The 18,779-nt window shown below is 37.0% G+C and overlaps 2 protein-coding genes across 2 annotated transcripts in view; both read right to left on the bottom strand.

The window, feature by feature from the left end:
- Positions 1 to 10,931, bottom strand: part of LOC106876055 (protein RFT1 homolog) — a 12,005-nt gene extending 1,074 nt beyond the window's left edge. Inside the window, exons 1-12 of the mRNA XM_014924456.2 lie at positions 10,779 to 10,931; positions 9,314 to 9,399; positions 8,327 to 8,443; positions 7,426 to 7,615; positions 6,371 to 6,472; positions 5,294 to 5,425; positions 4,087 to 4,165; positions 3,436 to 3,486; positions 2,521 to 2,651; positions 2,221 to 2,365; positions 1,298 to 1,403; positions 504 to 632 (exon numbers count right to left, since the gene is read on the bottom strand). Of these exons, the coding sequence (XP_014779942.1) occupies positions 504 to 632; positions 1,298 to 1,403; positions 2,221 to 2,365; positions 2,521 to 2,651; positions 3,436 to 3,486; positions 4,087 to 4,165; positions 5,294 to 5,425; positions 6,371 to 6,472; positions 7,426 to 7,615; positions 8,327 to 8,443; positions 9,314 to 9,399; positions 10,779 to 10,841 (1,331 nt within the window). The 5' untranslated portion in view covers positions 10,842 to 10,931. The remainder of the gene's footprint in view (positions 1 to 503; positions 633 to 1,297; positions 1,404 to 2,220; positions 2,366 to 2,520; positions 2,652 to 3,435; positions 3,487 to 4,086; positions 4,166 to 5,293; positions 5,426 to 6,370; positions 6,473 to 7,425; positions 7,616 to 8,326; positions 8,444 to 9,313; positions 9,400 to 10,778) is intronic.
- A 2,636-nt stretch (positions 10,932 to 13,567) lies between these two features.
- Positions 13,568 to 18,229, bottom strand: LOC106876045 (nephrocystin-1). Its single transcript, XM_014924429.2, has one exon. The coding sequence runs from the start codon at positions 17,999 to 18,001 to the stop codon at positions 15,098 to 15,100; it is 2,904 nt and encodes a 967-aa protein (XP_014779915.1). The 5' UTR covers positions 18,002 to 18,229; the 3' UTR covers positions 13,568 to 15,097.
- Positions 18,230 to 18,779: the final 550 nt, after the last annotated feature.

Consider the following 18,779-nt stretch of genomic DNA (forward strand, 5'->3'; position numbering starts at 1 on the left):
AGATTTATATCACTGTCCAAATTTGCTTTTATCAAAAGAGAGGGACGGATGGACAGAGGAATGGTGTGTGTGTGTGTGTGTGTGTGTGTGTGTGTATATATATATACATACATACATATCATCATCATCATTTAATGTCCACCTTCCGTGCTAGCATGGGTGGAACAGTTTCACAAGAGCTGGCTAAGCCGAAGCTTGCACCATACTTCTGTGACTGTTTTGGCAGGATTTTTACAGCTGGATGCCCTTCCTAACACCAGCCACTCAGCAGAGTGGACTTAGTGCTTTTTACATGGCACAAGCACAGGCAAGGTGAGTAGTGCTTTTTACGTGGCACCCACACACATCCATAAAGTAAACTTCTTTGCCACATCAGCCACCAATGCAAGAAGACGTTTGGTTCCATGAACCAAGACTGAAAGCCTGTATTTCTGCTTTTAAGAATATAAGAGAAAGAAAATCGGAAGATAAAGAGGAGGAATACAACTCAATCAATAGAATACCTGTGTAGAATCCGAAGAAACATGTTAAGACAATTGGCCAGGATGAAACCAATGCTGCCAAGATAATGGGTGAAGATCCAAGAGGCACTCAAGAAAGAAACGGAAAATATCAACATCATATTGTTGTACCTGAGAAATAAGAAAAGAGAAATCTGCATCTGACAAAATTTATTTTATTTAGTTTTTTAAAGTTCTTCTTTAAATGTTTATTTTCTTCAATTATGTATTTTTTTCTTTTCTTTTATTTATTTTTTGCGTCAGTCATTGGACTATGGCCAAGCTGCAGCACTGGGTTGAAGGGTGGAGTCGATCAAATCAAGCTCAGAACATCTTTTTTTCCTCTAAATCTGGTATTTAGTTTATTGGCCTCTTTTACCAAACTGCATGGTTGTCAGGCAGTGGCAGGGACAAACACAAAGACACATTAACTCCCAAAGAGTTGGTAGTTACAGTGACCTTTCCAGATATGTTCCAGTCTCATTAGACCTCATCAGTAGAGTAAAAAATGTTGATGCAAGATCTTAGAATAATTTCCAGAGGATAGACTTGGTGCAAAAAAAAACTACTGATGAGTTTAAACCGAGCAACATTAAGAAAATCCGTGTGATTGCTATGAAACGGTTAACTCATTAATAATGAGGTTAATGAGAAAAAGCCAATAAGTAGTGCTATCAACAACAAATGAACTGAATAATCTAAACAAAGTTATCAGTGCTGAAAGGGGATGGAGATGAAAATAAGTAAAGAGAAATAGAATTCTATAAAAAGAAATCCAACCAGATTTCGTAACTCACCGATCGACTTCTTTTTTGCTCATTACAGCAAACACAAAGGATTCTGAGACACCATTCACAGCAATGATTGAGACATAAACGGTATACCAGCGAAGAAGAACCGGACCTGGTAAAAGAATGAGACATCATAATCAGTCATTTCAAGTTTGTTTTCCCTGCTGATATAGACCAGATGTTTCAACAGGATCCAGTGTCTTGAAGGACCAAGCCTTGCTCCAATGATTCACATTTGACATGGTTTCTACAGCCAGACGACCTTCCTAGTGCCAACCAATTTACAGAATGGATTGAGTGCTTTTTCTTCTTTTTTTATATCATGGCACCAGCAAGAGTCCCTGAAACTGAAAGGGACAAGAGAGAGAAGGGGATGGCTTTGTGCAATACGTAAGCTTAAAATATGATACAAGAAACAGGAAGAGGTCATTGGGGTGTTGGACACAGGGTCGTGATTTCAATTCCCATACCATTGTGTTCTTGAGCCAAACACATCATTTCATATTGTTCCAGTCTACTTACCTGTAAATGGGTCATCCTGTGATGGATTGGCATACAAGGGTGAAACGAGGACTCAGGAAAATCACCTGAATGGTGGACTCATGGGCCATGTTTTATATTCAGCAATCAAAAGGATGAATGGTACAACCTGTACTGTGAACCCTGACTGGTTGGGATTCGAAGTTTCAATTTGAAATTAAGGAATTCTAAGAGGGAAAAAAATGTGCCCACGTTAATTTCTTTCTTTTTTGCTTACTTATTAGAAATTAAGAATTTTTAGCCAAAAATGATTGTATCCAGTTGTAATAACACTTAAAAGAATTTAGAAATAGGAAAAAACTTATGTAGCCATGGAAATATGGATTAAAAGAGATGGTGAGAGAAAATGAAAAGAGGAAAATGACCAGAAACCATTTCTTGTTACTGACCTAATGATGAGCTGAGCATTGGACCTCCATACATGTCCAATGCAAGGAAAGAATACGAATAACCAAACACCAAGATAGTCAGCCCTATAAGAGTCACTCCAGTCAAGAGGATTCTTAATACAGTTGCTGCCATTCTTGCAGATTCCTGAAAATGAAAGAGTAGATTCTAAGGTCCACAGAACTACACACAAACATATCTGGATACATTTACAAATGTGCGCATCATCATCATTTCACATATGACAGGGATACTCATTTACAGCTATTGTGTATGCAAAGTCAAGACAAGGAGACACAAACCTTTGTTTGTTGCTTCAGAGTTTTACCACGGAACAGCAGCTGAGAAAAAAACAGGTAACTGCTCTCTTCTATGGGGCAAAAGAGAAACCTCGGTGCCAGTGAACCAAGATTATGAATGATGTCATAGATTCCTGTGAGAAAAAACAAAAATACAAACATGTCAAATATTTTTTTTTTGTTTATTTAGTCAGTAATTCCTAGAACTGACTTCTTCTCAATTAATTAAAAATTTTTTCATCATATTTCATATGGTCTTGGGTTCAGTTCCACTGTGTGGCACCTTGAGCAAGTGTCTTTTAATAGAGCCCCTGATGAACCAAGGCCTTGTGAGGAGGGGATTTGGTAGACAGAAACTGAAAGAAGCCTGTTGTGTGTGTGTGTGTATGTCCCTGTCTTGACATCACACAATGGTTGTAGGTGAACATCACTACAAGCTATGGTGAACCTTTTCTAATCTTCAGTGGAAAACATGTCTAGCTATGGGGAAATACGATACCTAGAAACAGGCACCCCTAGACTAGGTTAGAGAAGTAACAGGCTATGATTTGAAGATAATATTCGAATTATTATAGGTTGACCCTTTGATATTAATCTACTTAAGACTGGCCCTGGTCTTATGATACTGATTCTCTGTTTTAAACTGATCTGAGCGAAAGCATTCTGTTAAAACTTCATGTTCCAAACATTATTTGTCAATAATGACAAAGGAAGTGTATGTCTACAGAAATATAAGTAATAGCAGAGTGAAAGTGATCTAAATAAACAGCTTCCATTTAAACTTCATGTCAGTTTATGTTCCAAACACCATCTTAAGAATAACAAAGTTTATTCTACAAAATTCTTCATTGTTTTAAAAAATAATTGAAACAAAGTCATAAAAGTAAGCTTTGCAAACATATCGTGTTTTCCACTTACCTTGATCAGCAAAAGAGAGCACTTGGAAAAGAGTCATAACATATTTCTCACCTGAAATAGAAAAACATTGCTTCTGTACCTTTTCAAAGCTATAAAAGTGGCTGAGATCAAACAAAATCAATCACTATGGCTAATAACTTTATGCTTGATAAGTAAACTACAGCAGAGTTTCAACAGTGGCACACACTGACAACAAAACTGCAACTAGCTTGAGCTGGTGCCATGTAAAAAGTGCCCAAGGGGGTGCCACATAACAAGTCCCCGTGCTGGTGCCAAGTAAAAGGCGCCCATCCTGGTGCCACATAAGTGTCTATGCTGGATCCACATAAATAACACCCATGTTGGCACCATGTATAAAGCACCCACGCTGGTGCCACATAAAAAGCGCCTGTGTTATTTATGTAAAAATGGATATTCTGTAAAATGGTCGGCATTAGGAAGAGCATCCAGTCATAGAGACCATGCGAAAACAGACAACTGGAGTCTGGTGCAGCTCTCCAGTTCCATGCCAGCATGGAAAACGGACCTTAAATGATGATGATGATGATGATCCATTTAGTAAGCTATAATTTTTTCACGTTAGCATGGGTGGTGGTGGTATTGGTGGTGGTAATGATAACGATGATGATGATGGTGACAATGGTGAATTACCTTCTGTAAGAATCTGTTTCAGGAAAGATTGCTTCATGAAGCTCCATGTCAAACTGGTCAAGTCTTTGTTAATAAAGGGCTACAAGATGGAAATATATATATATATATATATATATATATACAGATACGTATATATATATCAGATATAATGTGTGTGTGTATATACATATATACACACACACACATATAGATAGATAGAAAGATAAATATAAATATAATATACATTCACTATATATGTGTGTGTGTCCAACCCATGCCAGCATGGACAATGGACATTAAATGACGATGATGATATATATATATATATATATATATATATATATATATACACACACATATCGATAATATATATATATAATACAATGATGGCCTCTCCCATCATTAGACGGAGTACATGCAGTGTTGCCAACTTAAAATCAGAATTTTATGCTAAATTGTCGACCCTGAGTACAAGACTTCTGCAATTTTTTGCTGAACAACGAAACAGTGGATTTGTTAATAGATAGCAACTGATTCTCTCCCTTTGATACTCCCAGCTTCTCGTCAACCGTTGTTGCCAGCGATCGTCACTTGACACGTTCTGTGTGCGAAAAGTTGTTCATAAACCGAAGTTCCATTGTATTTGTTTGCATCAAGTTTAACCTGGTGCAGCATCTTTCTACTGAAATTGTATCTATTCATTATATTCTATCGCTTGCTATAAATATTAATTAATTAATTAATCTATTCAGATTTTTTTTTTCAATATATACCATCTCCCACTTCATATATTTACTTGCTTTTAGAATTTTTTTATATCTCTTCTTATAAGTAGAGACCAACCCACCTGAGACCACCACCTCTGATAGTTTCAAATAAATCTAAACTAAACCCTTCCATTGAAATTTCATGTTAATCCGTGTAACAAACACCAGATTAATAATGACCAGGTTATTTTACCAAATTCTTTGCTATTTTCAAAATTCTCTACAACACAGGCAGCAGTGCATTTCAACAGAAATATTTTAACAAAACTGTTAAAGTGGTCGAAGTTAAAACCTTCCACCAAAATTCCAAGTTAATTTATGTTCCAAACACCAGTTTAATAATGACTAAGTTATTTTATTAAATTCTTCATTTTGAAAACTAAATGAAACAAAAGCAGTGGATTTCAGTTGAGATTTGGCACCGAAAAGGTTAAGTGATCTTGAATCACTTAGTCCCATACCTGGTTCTGAAGAAATTTTGGGAAAAAATCTCTGAATGTTTTCAATGGAAAATCTTTGTTTTCTTTCCGTCGTTGAATGTAAAATATAAAGAAGACATAAAATGCTCCCACGTAGACCATCATGGAAACCACCTGGAAAAATAAAGAAATACAAGAGTAATGGTAAGGAATATTTCAAGACAGTGCATCATATGGATAAATTCAAATGGCAGGAGTGTTCCTTATGTAACACCATAAGAATCGGAAAGCATTGGACAGAAACTATACAAAAGTTTCAAATTCTGGTATAAAACCAGCAATTTTAGAGGAAGGAATAGTTTGCTTATATCGACCCCCAGCGCTCAACTGAAACTTATTTCATCAACCCCCAAAAGGGACAGTCAACTGCAGTGGAGTATGAACTCCAGAATGTAAAACCAGAAGAAATGCTGCTAAGCAGTTTTTCTAGCATGCTAACGATTCCTTCAGCTTACCATTTTTATATAAAACTATATAACAGACATGAATGAATGGTAAACAAATGTTATGTTGAAATATTTTAGGATAATGGCATTCAGACATGGCTGTGGAGTTAAAAGGTTTGCTTCCCAATCTTGTGTTTCAAGGTTCAGTTCTACTGCGTGATACCTTGGACAAGTGTTCCTCTTTTACTATAGCCCCAGGCCAACCAAAGCCTTGTGAGTGGATTTGGTTCAGATATCAGTTTTGTGCTATCCAACTAAAGTTTGGAAGCCTTCATTTTCTGGTGCTTTCTTTCTATAAGAGGGATACCCTCTTCACCTAATTGGGTCTCCTTGACAAAGGGTCTTGCAAACCATTTGGCACTCCTGTTGTTTTCCATGCAATGACTTCTTGTTGAAGGAAACCAGCAGGGATCATGAACCATCCAGGTTTTAACAAGACTGAAGAATGCTTTCTTCCTTTGTGGGTCTTGAAGTTCTGCTGATATTATGGAATCAATTTGATTGGAGAGCATGATATTCATTAACTACACCAAAACCATGTGCGCATGCACTCACACATACACAATAATATTCTATGTATATTCAGAGAGAATTAACGGTGATATCAGCTTACCTGAGCTAATGAAAATATAATGAGTCCTAAATGTGGTTTATAGATAACGAGGAACATCGTTATGGCAGCTTTAACAATGAGAAGCAGGCCTTCCATTAACACCTGTAGAAAGATATTTATCATTATCATCATCAACATCATTATCATCATGTTTATGTTTATTTTTTCATGCAAACATGGGTTGGAACGGTTGTCATAGTCCAAGGAACAGGGATCAGAATATAAATGGAATGGTAAAGGAAGGGAGAGAGAAAGGTGGTGGAAAGTGCTGGGGCATACCATCAAGGTATGGAGGGCACGATATAAGTGGGAGGGTATTGCCAAAGAAGCATAACAGTCAAGATTAGTGCAGTGACTGGTGAACATTAGGGTGTATAGAGGGGGTGGGGCAATACAGGATAGCAATGATACAGTGAGCAGGGTTGTGGGGACAGGATTGGGGAGTGAGAGATAAGCGTTGTGCATGAAGAAGAAATAGAAGGAAGAGAAGAGATGTAGTTTGGTTTGTTGGGGTAGGATGTGTGTGGAAGGTTTTATTGTTACGTGTGGGTGGAATACACAGAGCTTCTAGAACTGTTTTGCTGATGTGGGTGGATCATCTCAAGAACCTCATAGTGCCAGACATCTCAATCCATTGTCATTCCCTCCATGAGGCCCAACAACCTATATACATATATATATATATGTATGTATAGAGTGTTTGAAGTGGTGTACAAATCTTGTATATTGAGAATAAGAAGGCAGTCAGAATTTTGGCTAATTCTTTATTAGCGCTTTCATTGATTTATCAAACTTGTCAAAACACACAGACACACACACACACACACACACACCAGGACTTCTGTGTAAAAGTCTTGCTAACAATAGTAACATTGGTAACTAATGTAGCATCATTAATTTTCATGGCAGATGATGTTCCGATTCTACAGAGTTTATCATTGGCAACCTTTTACCATTTCACATTCCTGTCCTTTTCTAAGGGAGTCATTTTTAACAAGAAATTAAAACACAATATCAATAAAAATATCTCTGATAGAAAGGTGCTAATTACTTACCTTAAGTTTGACAAACATAAACGCTTGTGTAATCACCCAGAGAGGTTGAGCAATTACCTCAATGACTGTTGATGCAGCAAAGGCAAATACTCCTATACTGTAGTGAGGCACAATTAGGGGATCGGGTCTTTGAAGTAGGTGGAGCCATATTGCACCCAAGACAGTGCTAGCAATAGCAGCACAAGGAACACTGGAAGCAAGGTGATGGTAAGTATACATTTATTAACTACAAAATTGAAAATAAAGGACAATTCTTAAGACACGTGGAACTTCAGAAAAGTAATTTTAATTCTGAAATAATAAATAAAATTGCATTGATGGTTATTTTCGCTATTTTAGACTGAAATAATCTTTATTAGGATGAGAACTGACACACAAAGAAACTTGGAAGTAATGTAACAGTAAATATTGACTTGGTACGTACAAAATTTGAAAATATAGGGTAAATCTTAGGATGTGTTGTGGAACTTTAGAGAATTAATGTTTGTATTGGAACAAATTCTGATTAAAAACACTCAGAAAAAGAATAATAAATAGAATTACATCTAAGAATAAGAAGACCTGTTTAAAGCAAGAATTTACAATATAAGCCTTCTGTTCTAACCGATTCTGATCTAACCGATTCATTAGATTAGTAGAGAGAATGATTAGATACACATCGTCATTATGATTTTTAATGTTCACTTTTCCATGCTTGCATGGGTTGGACAGAATTTTCTGAAGCAAGTAGTTTCATAGCAATAAGGTGGTAAAGACGTTTATCTATTAAGAATAAAAACACACAAAATGGCAAGAGACAAAGAACCAAAGACATGGAGACAACTGCTGAGCCTTGCTTTGGAAACAGAAGCAGCAGTAGTAGTAGTAGTAGTAGTAGTAGTAGTAGTAGTAGTTTACTCACGTAAGCCACAACAAATTAATGACTTGTGTCCACGAAGTTTTCCCTGCATGACTCAAACAGGCTCGGTTGAACGCTTCCCGTGAAATAAATATACCAGTGCTGTACAGCAGAGTTAGTCTACAGGGGGAAAAGAAAAGAAACAAAACTTAAAACAACATAAGGAGGTCACATGACCAATTCAAACAGTACAAAAGCAATGATGATGATAATGGAGACATTAATTTTAACTCCCTTCCATCATTTAGATGTGGTGAGGGTGGTGTAGACTCTTCCACTGAACAGTAGCTTAGTGGGATAAATATGGATTCATGTCCAAAGAATTGAAGGAAAAGGAGTTTAGGGGATCCATCCTCATCAATTGATAATATATACACAATTACTCTTTTTTTATGATCTTAATATCACCTCAATGTCTTCAACACTTTATCTAAGTTATTTATGTGAACTATAATTACAATAAAAATAATGATTATTATTTTAACATTAAACCAAACTAGCCACTGTGCTATTAAAAATCTAAAAAATAAATCACAGGTCCCTTCTGCTTTCAGCACTTTTTTTATACAGATACACTCTCGAAGTGGTTGGCGTTAGGAAGGGCATCCAGCTGTAGAAACTCTGTCAGATCAGATTGGAGCCTGGTGCAGCCATCTGGTTCGCCAGTCCTCAGTCAAATTGTCCAACCCATGCTAGCATGGAAGGCGGACGTTAAACGATGATGATGATGATGATGATGATGTCATCTTCCAGACGCAACACCTGTTCCTACCTACACTATCCTCTCTTGATCAATATCTGATTTTGTTTATATAGATCACTTTCAAAGAAGCTTGTATCACGAAATTAGAGATGGCCACAATTGGATTCATATCAAAATAGTCAAACAACAAACAAAATATACAATGAGTCTTGCAAAATTTATAAATTATTACAAAATTATTAGAATTATCAAACTTTTTTTATTTATAGTTGAAACAAGTAACTAACCTGACATTGACGACGCCCAGCATGTCCCGAGAGATGTAGTGAAGAATGAAGGCATTCAATATAAATGTCAAAATCCTAGTGCTTAGCTGAGAAATAGACAAAGTGATGCAATTATTTTAAAGACATATTTGCATATTTAATAATGTCGTCTTTTACAAAAACTCAGCTGAGTGTATAGTCTTTCGGTATTGGTCTAACTTAGACAAGAAAGTTCTAGCATTCTAGACTTCATCATAATGGATTAATAATGTAGAAGAAACAGTTCTAGTTCCAAAATTATGGTAAAGATTTAGTGGACTGTTCCACTAAACAAAAATCATTCACCTACCAGTTGTCATAATTGTATGTCACCTTTTCTCTCTCTATCTCTCCCCAACCATTATAATACCCGAAACAGACTTCTGCATTCATTCTAGGGTCAACACTGGCGAGACGTCACTAAATATCGGTTTCAAATTTTGGCAGAAGCCCAGCAATTTCGGGGTGGATGGAGTGAAGTCGACTACATCGACCCCAGGGTTCAACTGGTAATTACTTTAACCCCCACGAAACTATCGAACTCAGAACGTGAAGACGGAGGAAATGTTGCTAAGCATTTCGCCCGGCGTGCTAACGGTTCTGCCAGCTCACCGCCTTTTAGGGACGTAACTGAATATTCTTTTCTACTCTAGACACAAGGCCCGAGATTTTGGGGGAGAGGGCGCCAGTCGATTAGATCCATCGCAGTACGCAACTAGTACTTATTTATCGACCCCGAAAGGATGAAAGGCAAAGCCGACCTCGGCGGAATTTGAATTCAGAACGTAACGGCAGACGAAATACTGCTAAGCATTTCATCCAGCGTGCTAACGTTTCTTATTTCTTTATTGCCCACAAGGAGCTAAACATAGAGGGGACAAACAAGGACACACAAATGGATTAAGTCGATTACATCAACTCCAGGGCGTAACTGGTACTTAATTTATCGACCCCGAAAGGATGAAAGGCAAAGTCGACCTCGGCGGAATTTGAACTCAGAACGTTGACGTTTCTGCCAGCTCACCGCCTTACGCAACTAAATATTGCGGGATATTTGATTCAAAACTCGGTCGTTTCTTCTACTTTACAGTGAAATTTATTTTAACCATTTAAAATGTCATATTTAGACACAACATCAACAACAAAATAACTTCAATTTTGTAAGTAAACTTCGAGAAAGCATAACTGTAATTTTAATGTAAACAAAAAGCAGCAGTTGTTACATTATAAAAACAAAATAACAGATACAAGTAAAACTAATAATTGAGTTCCTGGTCCCCAATCGGGGAATATATTCGTTAATTCTATAATCCATTGATATTAATTTAATTCCAAATATGCAAAGGATTAAGACAGTGCGCGTACATTCGTAAACACGTATGAAGTAAATTGGAACGAAACCGGTTCGCGAAGAAAGAAGTATCGTAAATAAAGTGATATTTAATACCTGAAGAATAATATTATAGGATGCGGCTTTAGCAGCCCCTGAGAGTAGATTTGAAGCTTTCATCTTTCTTTAAATATCAGTAGTTTTTGGTTAATATTGAAAAGTTTAAACGAGAAAAACACTCCGATAACTTCCATGTTGTTGGAAGATCGCTTAACACATAGTGTCAATATTAAAATTTTAACATATTTCTTTTTACAAAATTAAAAAAAGGAAAACAAAGAAATATAAAATTTAAAATATTTAATAGAAATTTAAATTTGTAAATAATTCTTCACTAGCCAGTACTTATATTTAGCCAACCTTTTCAGAGTACATAAGCGATGTTTCAATTAAGGAAGTACTTTACCCAGGGAAAACTTGTTTTGTTGTCGTTCTATTTAAATGGAAATTCTTTTTTTTTACGAAAGGCAAACATCATTTATTTATTAAATACAGTATTCATGGAACGAAACAAAAAAATTATTTCTTTAACTGTAGGCGTTAGCTTCGCTGTGTAATTAAATTCGCTAAGCAACAAGTTTTTTGGGTTCACTTGCCCAAGGTACCACTATGTGACACTTTGGGTCAGTGTCTTTTACTATAGGTCTGGGTCAACTAATACTTTATTTCTAAGGGGATTTGATATGCAAAACTACACACACACACACGTGTGTGTGTGTGCCTCAAATTCGACTTAGTTCAGAATATCCGGGGGTGTTCGTCACTGAGGAGACCAAATGAGATCGCATCACCGTATCTAACGATCCACCTCAACATACTGAGAGCGACTTGGATGTTTTTTTAAATGGCCTTTTGCAAAGTTTGTCTGTGAATAAATATTACAGCTAGCGCTGTTCTACGATTGCATATATACATTATAAATGTTATACACACCGCCGTTCTAATCTAATTCTGTTTTAAGTGCTGGGATATGCTCCAGCTATGCAAGTCATGCATGACCACTGGATTGAAGGGATCTCCTATTCTGACCATTTCCCATCCCGTTAAAAATAGCTTCGAACCTCCTTATCTGTCAGTTTTTTTGTAATTGGTGTCGCTAAAGACTGACCACATGGCTTAATGGATTTGGCCTCAGTCTAAAAATAAAAACCTTTTCAAAATTCTTAGTCAAATCGGCTTTGCCAATTGAACAAAATTATTCATTTTCTCTTTGATATTTAATGTTCGTTGTTACATTCCTGGACTTTTTTTTGATTTTTGATTATCTGACCCAAGTTGGAATTTCTCCCTTTTGACCAGGAAAAACCGGAATGTGTAATCTTTGTTCATGTATTAATCTTAGTTAAGCATGCTCTGCTATAAAAGAATGCAAGATATTTTTTCGACAATAAATGGACTGGGTGCATTTTTTATGAAATCGCCTAGAAGGGCTGATGTGGTTAGGTAACATAGTTTAAAAAAGATTCCCCAAAGCTGCAGGAACTGCATGGAACTAATCCTCATATCTTGTTCTTACTATAAAAGAAAATTGTAATAGAGGAGACATAGAAAGAAAATCATAGAGATGGTGTCTAGTTTTCACATTGTGGGACAGACAGACAGAATCTCCCTTTTATATATATAGATGTCATGTGTTGCTTTTTGTACTTGGTTTGCAAGATTCTTGATGTGAATTTGTGTGTTGAAACATTTTGTTGTTATAATTTCTGTTCCTTCTCTGGAACTTTCTGTTTCTTGTTGGTAGAGATCACCATTTTGTCACTATTGACATTTTTTTGGCCATCTTGAAACGTCTGAACCACTTCTACCCCTGTGTGTGGCTCATACACTTTCTGCAACTTTGCGTAAGCTTCTGAGCAAGTATCGCCATGACAACTTTCTCTGTCATGGTCAATGCAACAATTATGCTACTTCGAAGCACTGGTGTAAACAGCGGAAGTGAGCTAGAACGTTAAAATTTGGTGCACGTGCACAGCAGAGTTCAAGGTCAATCTGTGCCATGCAGCTTCACTCTGCATGCTTTAGCTTTGTTACTATGGCAAAAGTCTGGATACTTATTGTTCAGACTATATTCTATGTTGTACCATTTTTCTTTGATGCTCTTTCATTTGACTTAGGTATTTAAAATCTTTGTGGCATTTCTGATCTTTCTCATATCTTACAATGGATATCAATGTCTATGAGTTTTTTTTTTCAGATGTAACTCTGGGGGACAAAAAGGCAAATTTGGTGCTCGAATGTTGTTTTTCACGTGTCACTAGCACCTTTGGTCTAAACTATATTAAGAAAGTAATGTTTTAAATTGTCAAGAATAAGTTATAAAAATGCCAGTGTGGAACCTGAAATGAAAGAGAAAACTGCCAAAAAAGTAGCAGTAGATGAATTGAATGAGGTCAGTGAGAAATCAAAAGAGCAAATATGAGGCAAGCAATTTGATGCAGAAGTGGTCTAATTCCATTCACATTTTCAAGTCCACTTGTAAATCAGGCCTCAGGTACACTTGATGCCACCATGACAAACCAAGCATCAGATGGCCAGCTTGGCACTGCCTTGGAAAGTTTGGTTAAAGGAAAACAAAAAGATGGATGCTTGAGTCACATTCAAAGTTATTTCTTTGGATTAGTCGTGTCACATTCAAAGTTATTTCTTTGGATTAGTCGTGTCACATCAACGACACACAACCACCATCCTCTACCATCAAAATGACAGCATTTTACATCATTTGAAAAATGGTACTTAATAGATGCATCAAATATATACACTTCATATATTTGATATAGAATAATTGAATATTTTATTGAAAATACTTTGAAGGATTGGATCCAAAGAAAACAAAATATGAGGGAAATTTTTATATAAATTGTTTTAATATTTTACTGAGGTTAATAGAATAAAATTTCTTTATTTAAAGGTTACAGATTCCCCATCTGTTATTTTATTAAATTGCTGGTCAATCTGCATCATAAAAGTATCAGTAATTCACACACACACACACACAAGTTATTCATATTCATGATTTATACAAAGAATTACAAAGAAAGTCTGTGGAGTTTACTGCTCACAGTTGAGTTTGGTTTATATGTGGATAAAATCCCCAATGAAATCCCTTCAAAAGTGTTTATCCCTGGAAACAGTTGAACTCCTGTCCATTTTTATGAGTTCTACTGCTCAACCAGGAGATGGAAATATTATGTAAACAATAAATGTGAAAGTGCTGTTCCAAAATTGCAAGGCACAGTGTGTCAGAGAGAACGAAGATGGCGGTGGAGGGGGAACAAGCTCAACATGATTGTGTGTGTGTGTGTGTGTGAGAATCGTCATCATTTTAACATCCACTTTTCCACATTTGCATGGGTTAATGTGTGTGTGTGTGTGTGTGTGTGTATGTCTGTGTGTGTGTGTGTATCTATGGTGTTAAATACTTACGTCTGCATGCATATATGCATAGGAGTATATGTATACATAGTGAGGGCACATGACCTAGTGGTTAGGGTGTTGCACTTACAATTATGAGATCGTAGGTTCAGTTCCCGGGCTGGCCGAGGCATCGTGTTCTTGAACAAAACATTTCATCTCTCATTGCTCTGCATGACATAACACACCTGACATGTGGTATGTCGTGCATCCACCTGTACGAGCAATGTATACACAAGTCTAGGCTATGAGAACAATTTGCTTTGAAACCAGGTGGTTTTGTGTTCTACCTCACTGCCCAGTACCCTTGGGCAAGTGTCTTCTACTGTGCTAGTAACTGGAATTAGATGGAAACTGTATGGAAGCCCATTGTTTGTGTGTGTGTATATATATAATGGCTGACGACTAGCATCATGCTTGAAATTCAAGATTACCAACGAATTGGAATCAAACTGTTTTTATCCATATATATATATATATACACACACACATACATATGCATGTATATATAGTGTTTTTGTGCTTAGATATTCTTGGATATGAAAGGTGTTTGTTTTGATTATATTTCGAAATATGTGTGCTTGTACAGGTGAGATTGTAACATTGACTAATCAGGACTCACAAATACATTTAGTATATTTAGTACAATACAGTTTCAAACAAACATATCAACCCCTAAGTACACAAATCTGATTAAGTACCTGGCAAAATTACCTGACTGTTAGCAGCAATGTCAGACAAATCTCAATGAGATTTACCTGACAGTAATTAGAAAATGGTAGTCCACTGGTGGTGTAGTGGCCTTCATCAGTTGTAATTTACATAGAAATAAATCAAAGAATCCCTGCTTGAAACAACAATCTCTCTTTCATCTCATCACACATCAAACCTTTTCTTCAAGATTTAGTCTTTCTCACAAAGACAGGCGTTTGAGGTTTTTTTTGCCTCCTTTTTGTTCTGAATCATGCCTCACTTATGAATTCATTATCTTTCAAAACAGAAAATGTTACTTCACTTAGTTTCATTGGTTCATAAGTGAAATCATCACTCAACAATACGGCCAGTGTAGATCCTCGTTCTGATTTCAAATCTTTGAATTTCCGTATGGCATCATATTGCCTTTGGCTTGTGTCTATGCCTGTCGTAGGTACTCCAGGGGTCAATATATGGGAAAATGGGTAAACAGTCTCCAGGAAACTATCTATAAACATTTTCTTATGGGTGTTGCTGTCCCGTCGAGCTGTTCGACTCCTCTCTTTCTGCTTCTCAATCCAAGTGTCACGAAGTAATTGCATCATGTCAAATTGATCTGCAACCAAAGGGAAAGATGCCAAAACCGAACTCGATATCAGCTCCGTGTTATCTGAATCGATTCTGTCTCGTAGGAGAGCCTTTGCCAGAATGTTCCGGTACAATGCATAAAAATGCATCAGGCACACGTTACCAATGATGGTATGAGGTAAACTGTTTAAAACATCTTTCTGTTCTTTTTTGGGAGGGAAAACTTTGACCACTAATGTTGGCTTTTGGTGCCCAGTAAAAAGACTAAGAAAGGAATTCTCTTCAACTGCATTTGAAAACCTGGAATCAAGAGGAATACCTCTATCATAGGGAGTTCCACCATGAAGGGGCAATTCATAAGTACGGTTTGTCATGGTTTCTTCAGATAATAAAAGCTTAGTCCAACCACAACTGAATATTCCTTGTTCCTGGGTGTCTTGTTGGGTATATGACAGACACAGCTCAAACAGTAAATTTATCTGATTCCCTGAGTAATTTGTTCTCACAAAGAATTCTGTATGTAAACTGACATCCATATTATCGGAGACACGAGAAGAAAAATTCCAAGACTTTTGAGATTTATCAACTGATTGCACTTTGATTGTGTGTATGTTACTCAAGACATTTTTCCCATCAAAAATACAAACTCGTATGCATCGACACTGGACATCAATACCCGGACCTGTTTGTGGAATGTTCCGGCAAGACTGAATACTCACAATTTTTAAAATATTTACACTATAAGGACAAATTTGTTTGTCTGACGGAGAGTAAAACAAATCTGTATAGCTCATTGCTGTTTTACTCAAGGACGGATGAAGTGCTTTCTCCATGCGATACTCCGAGTTGGCAGCCCATAAACTACTCAGAGTAGAAGGTCGGAAACCAGATGGCACGGTACCTTTTGCTTGAAGAACATCAACAATGGATTGTTCTTGAATTGATTCTTTGATAGTTTGCCAAAGTTGTTTAGCAGAACGAGTTTTTGGTTTATCTCCTCCACTCTCCACTTTCACATCTTCATCTATATCTGAGTCTTCTTCCTCTTCATTTTCTTTCTCTTCTTCCTCAGAGTTATCATCACTGTCACTTTCTCCTTCGTCTTTTCTTGATTCTTCAGCGCTATCCTCTTCTTCCTCCTCCTCATCATCAGTAGGAGACCTCATCTGCAGATAGGTGCTGGGCACCAGGCCTTGAAAACCATCATTATTCTCAGCAAGCCACCAACCATTTCGATGGGCCTGCACTATTTTTAGAACTTCACCTTTCTTAAAACTCAGATCACTTGTCTCTTCTTTCTCATAATTTGATAATGCAATAAAATACTTCGTAGGAAGTTCCATTTCTTCATCAGACTCCTCCTCCTCCTCCTCCTCATCATCATCTTCCTCATTTGTAGAATCCTCTTTTTCCTCATCCACTTTACTCAGCTCCTCCTCTGCCTCTTCTTCATCAGACTCCTCCTCCACCTCTTCTTCATCTGACTCCTCCTCCTCCTCCTTCTTTCCTTCATCTTTCTCCTCCTTCTTTCCTTCATCTTCCTCTTCCAAGAGTTCCTTAGTTTTCGAAGGTAATTTCTCTTTATGATGAAGATTATGTTTCAAAACTGATTTCATGTCAGCGATTAACTTTGATTTCAAACCTTTCTTCTTCTGGTTGGTCACGGAACTTTCACTTTCTGTGGTTGTTGCTGCTGCTGCTTGTCCCTCGTGAGGATCTGGCGTGGGAACAACTTGAGTGGGGCTTTTCTCAGATTTCGATTTCTGATTCAAAATTTTCGACTTGGATTTCGAAGAAGAATGGCTACTTTTAAAAGACTTTACCTTACCAACATCTTCATCCTCTGTAACTGCAACGCTAGTACTACTAGCTGGGCCACTCGTGCTAGCAGTGGCACTAGTACTAGCTGCGCCCTCTTCTTCCTCTTCGTCATTATCATCCTCTTCATTGTCACCATCGTCTTCATCGTCGTCGTCATCATCATTGCTTTCATCACACTCGTCCACATTTTCAGATATATCTTCGTTTATTTCTTTTTCAGAATCTCCTGCAATACTTTTCCCGGAAATGGTGCTTCCAGACTGGGAATCTCTCTTACTACTGTTATTATTGTTTTCTTTCTTCGATCGATTTTGCTTCTCAGAAATCTCCTTTTGCTTTTTCTTTGTCGTGATGCGTTTCGCTGCCGCCTTTTCCCCCGTATCTCTATCCTTGGTACTTTCAACTTTTCTGCTAACTTCGCTTTCTTCTGGTGTTGTTTGTTGAACAATAACATCGTAAGTATCTGATACTAGTTTCTGTTGGGTGGCCACTTTTTTTAGAAGGCTCTTTTTCTTGGAATCGAAATTCTTCTGTTGCTTCGGATCTTTATTTTCAAGTAAATTAATTTCCTTCGTTAAACTTTCCAGCTCGTTCGCTAAACTTTTACATTCTTCGCTTAACGCCGAAACATTTTCCGACTCCTTGACGTCCGGATTCAACTTCTTAAACTTTTTAAACTTCTTTAGAAACAAATCTGTATCTTTTTTTAATTTATCATACGAATTCGATAAAGTCTGAAGCGCAACTGGTGTCTTGCCCAACATTATTACGCCTGTGTATGTAGAAGTTGGGCGCAAGTTTGTGTACGAATATATGAATGAATAAACGTGGATGCTCGCGCCAATGTATGTCTTTATATGTCTGTGTGTGTGTGTATCTATCTATATATATGTGTGTGTGTGGATCTATCTGTTCGTATTAACATTCTTTACAAAAACTCGAACAAAGTTTACACGTTGTTAAGGCGAAGCGTTATTAACAACGCGCCACCTACAGGAAAGAAAGCAAACCGAAAAGAATAAAAGGAGGAGGTAAGGCCGAGTGGAAAATAAAACGTTAAATCAAAGGGAGGTAATTTGGTTAATTATTTTCGCCCTTTTAAAAAATGCGTCTGGAATGGAAGTGACAAATAATAGATTAAAAAGGGGCGGTCTTCGAGTTTACGCGTTCACTTTCTCAAGTTAACATGTAGCTTCTCTCCTTTGTTTGGTTGTTGGTGAAAATGGAGAATGTGTGCGTGTGTGTGTGTATGTATGTATGTACAGTATATATATATATATATATATATATATGGTGGTGGTTGTCTACTCCTTAAACAGAGTTTGACCACCTCCTGCACCTACATCTTAGCCCTTTCATGGCGTCTGATGTGGCTTTTTAAACCAGACAGTGTTTTGAAAAAACACCCACACAGATTGCACCTCTGATTTGCACTACCAATACCTGCAAGTAAGTTCTGCTCATTGTGGATCCTAACATGTCTTTTAAGACCCCCATTGGATTTGCAAACCCTCTGGCATACACCACATTCAAACGTGTGCA

This window comes from Octopus bimaculoides, chromosome 25 (assembly GCF_001194135.2).
Source record: "Octopus bimaculoides isolate UCB-OBI-ISO-001 chromosome 25, ASM119413v2, whole genome shotgun sequence".
Taxonomy (NCBI): domain Eukaryota; kingdom Metazoa; phylum Mollusca; class Cephalopoda; order Octopoda; family Octopodidae; genus Octopus; species Octopus bimaculoides.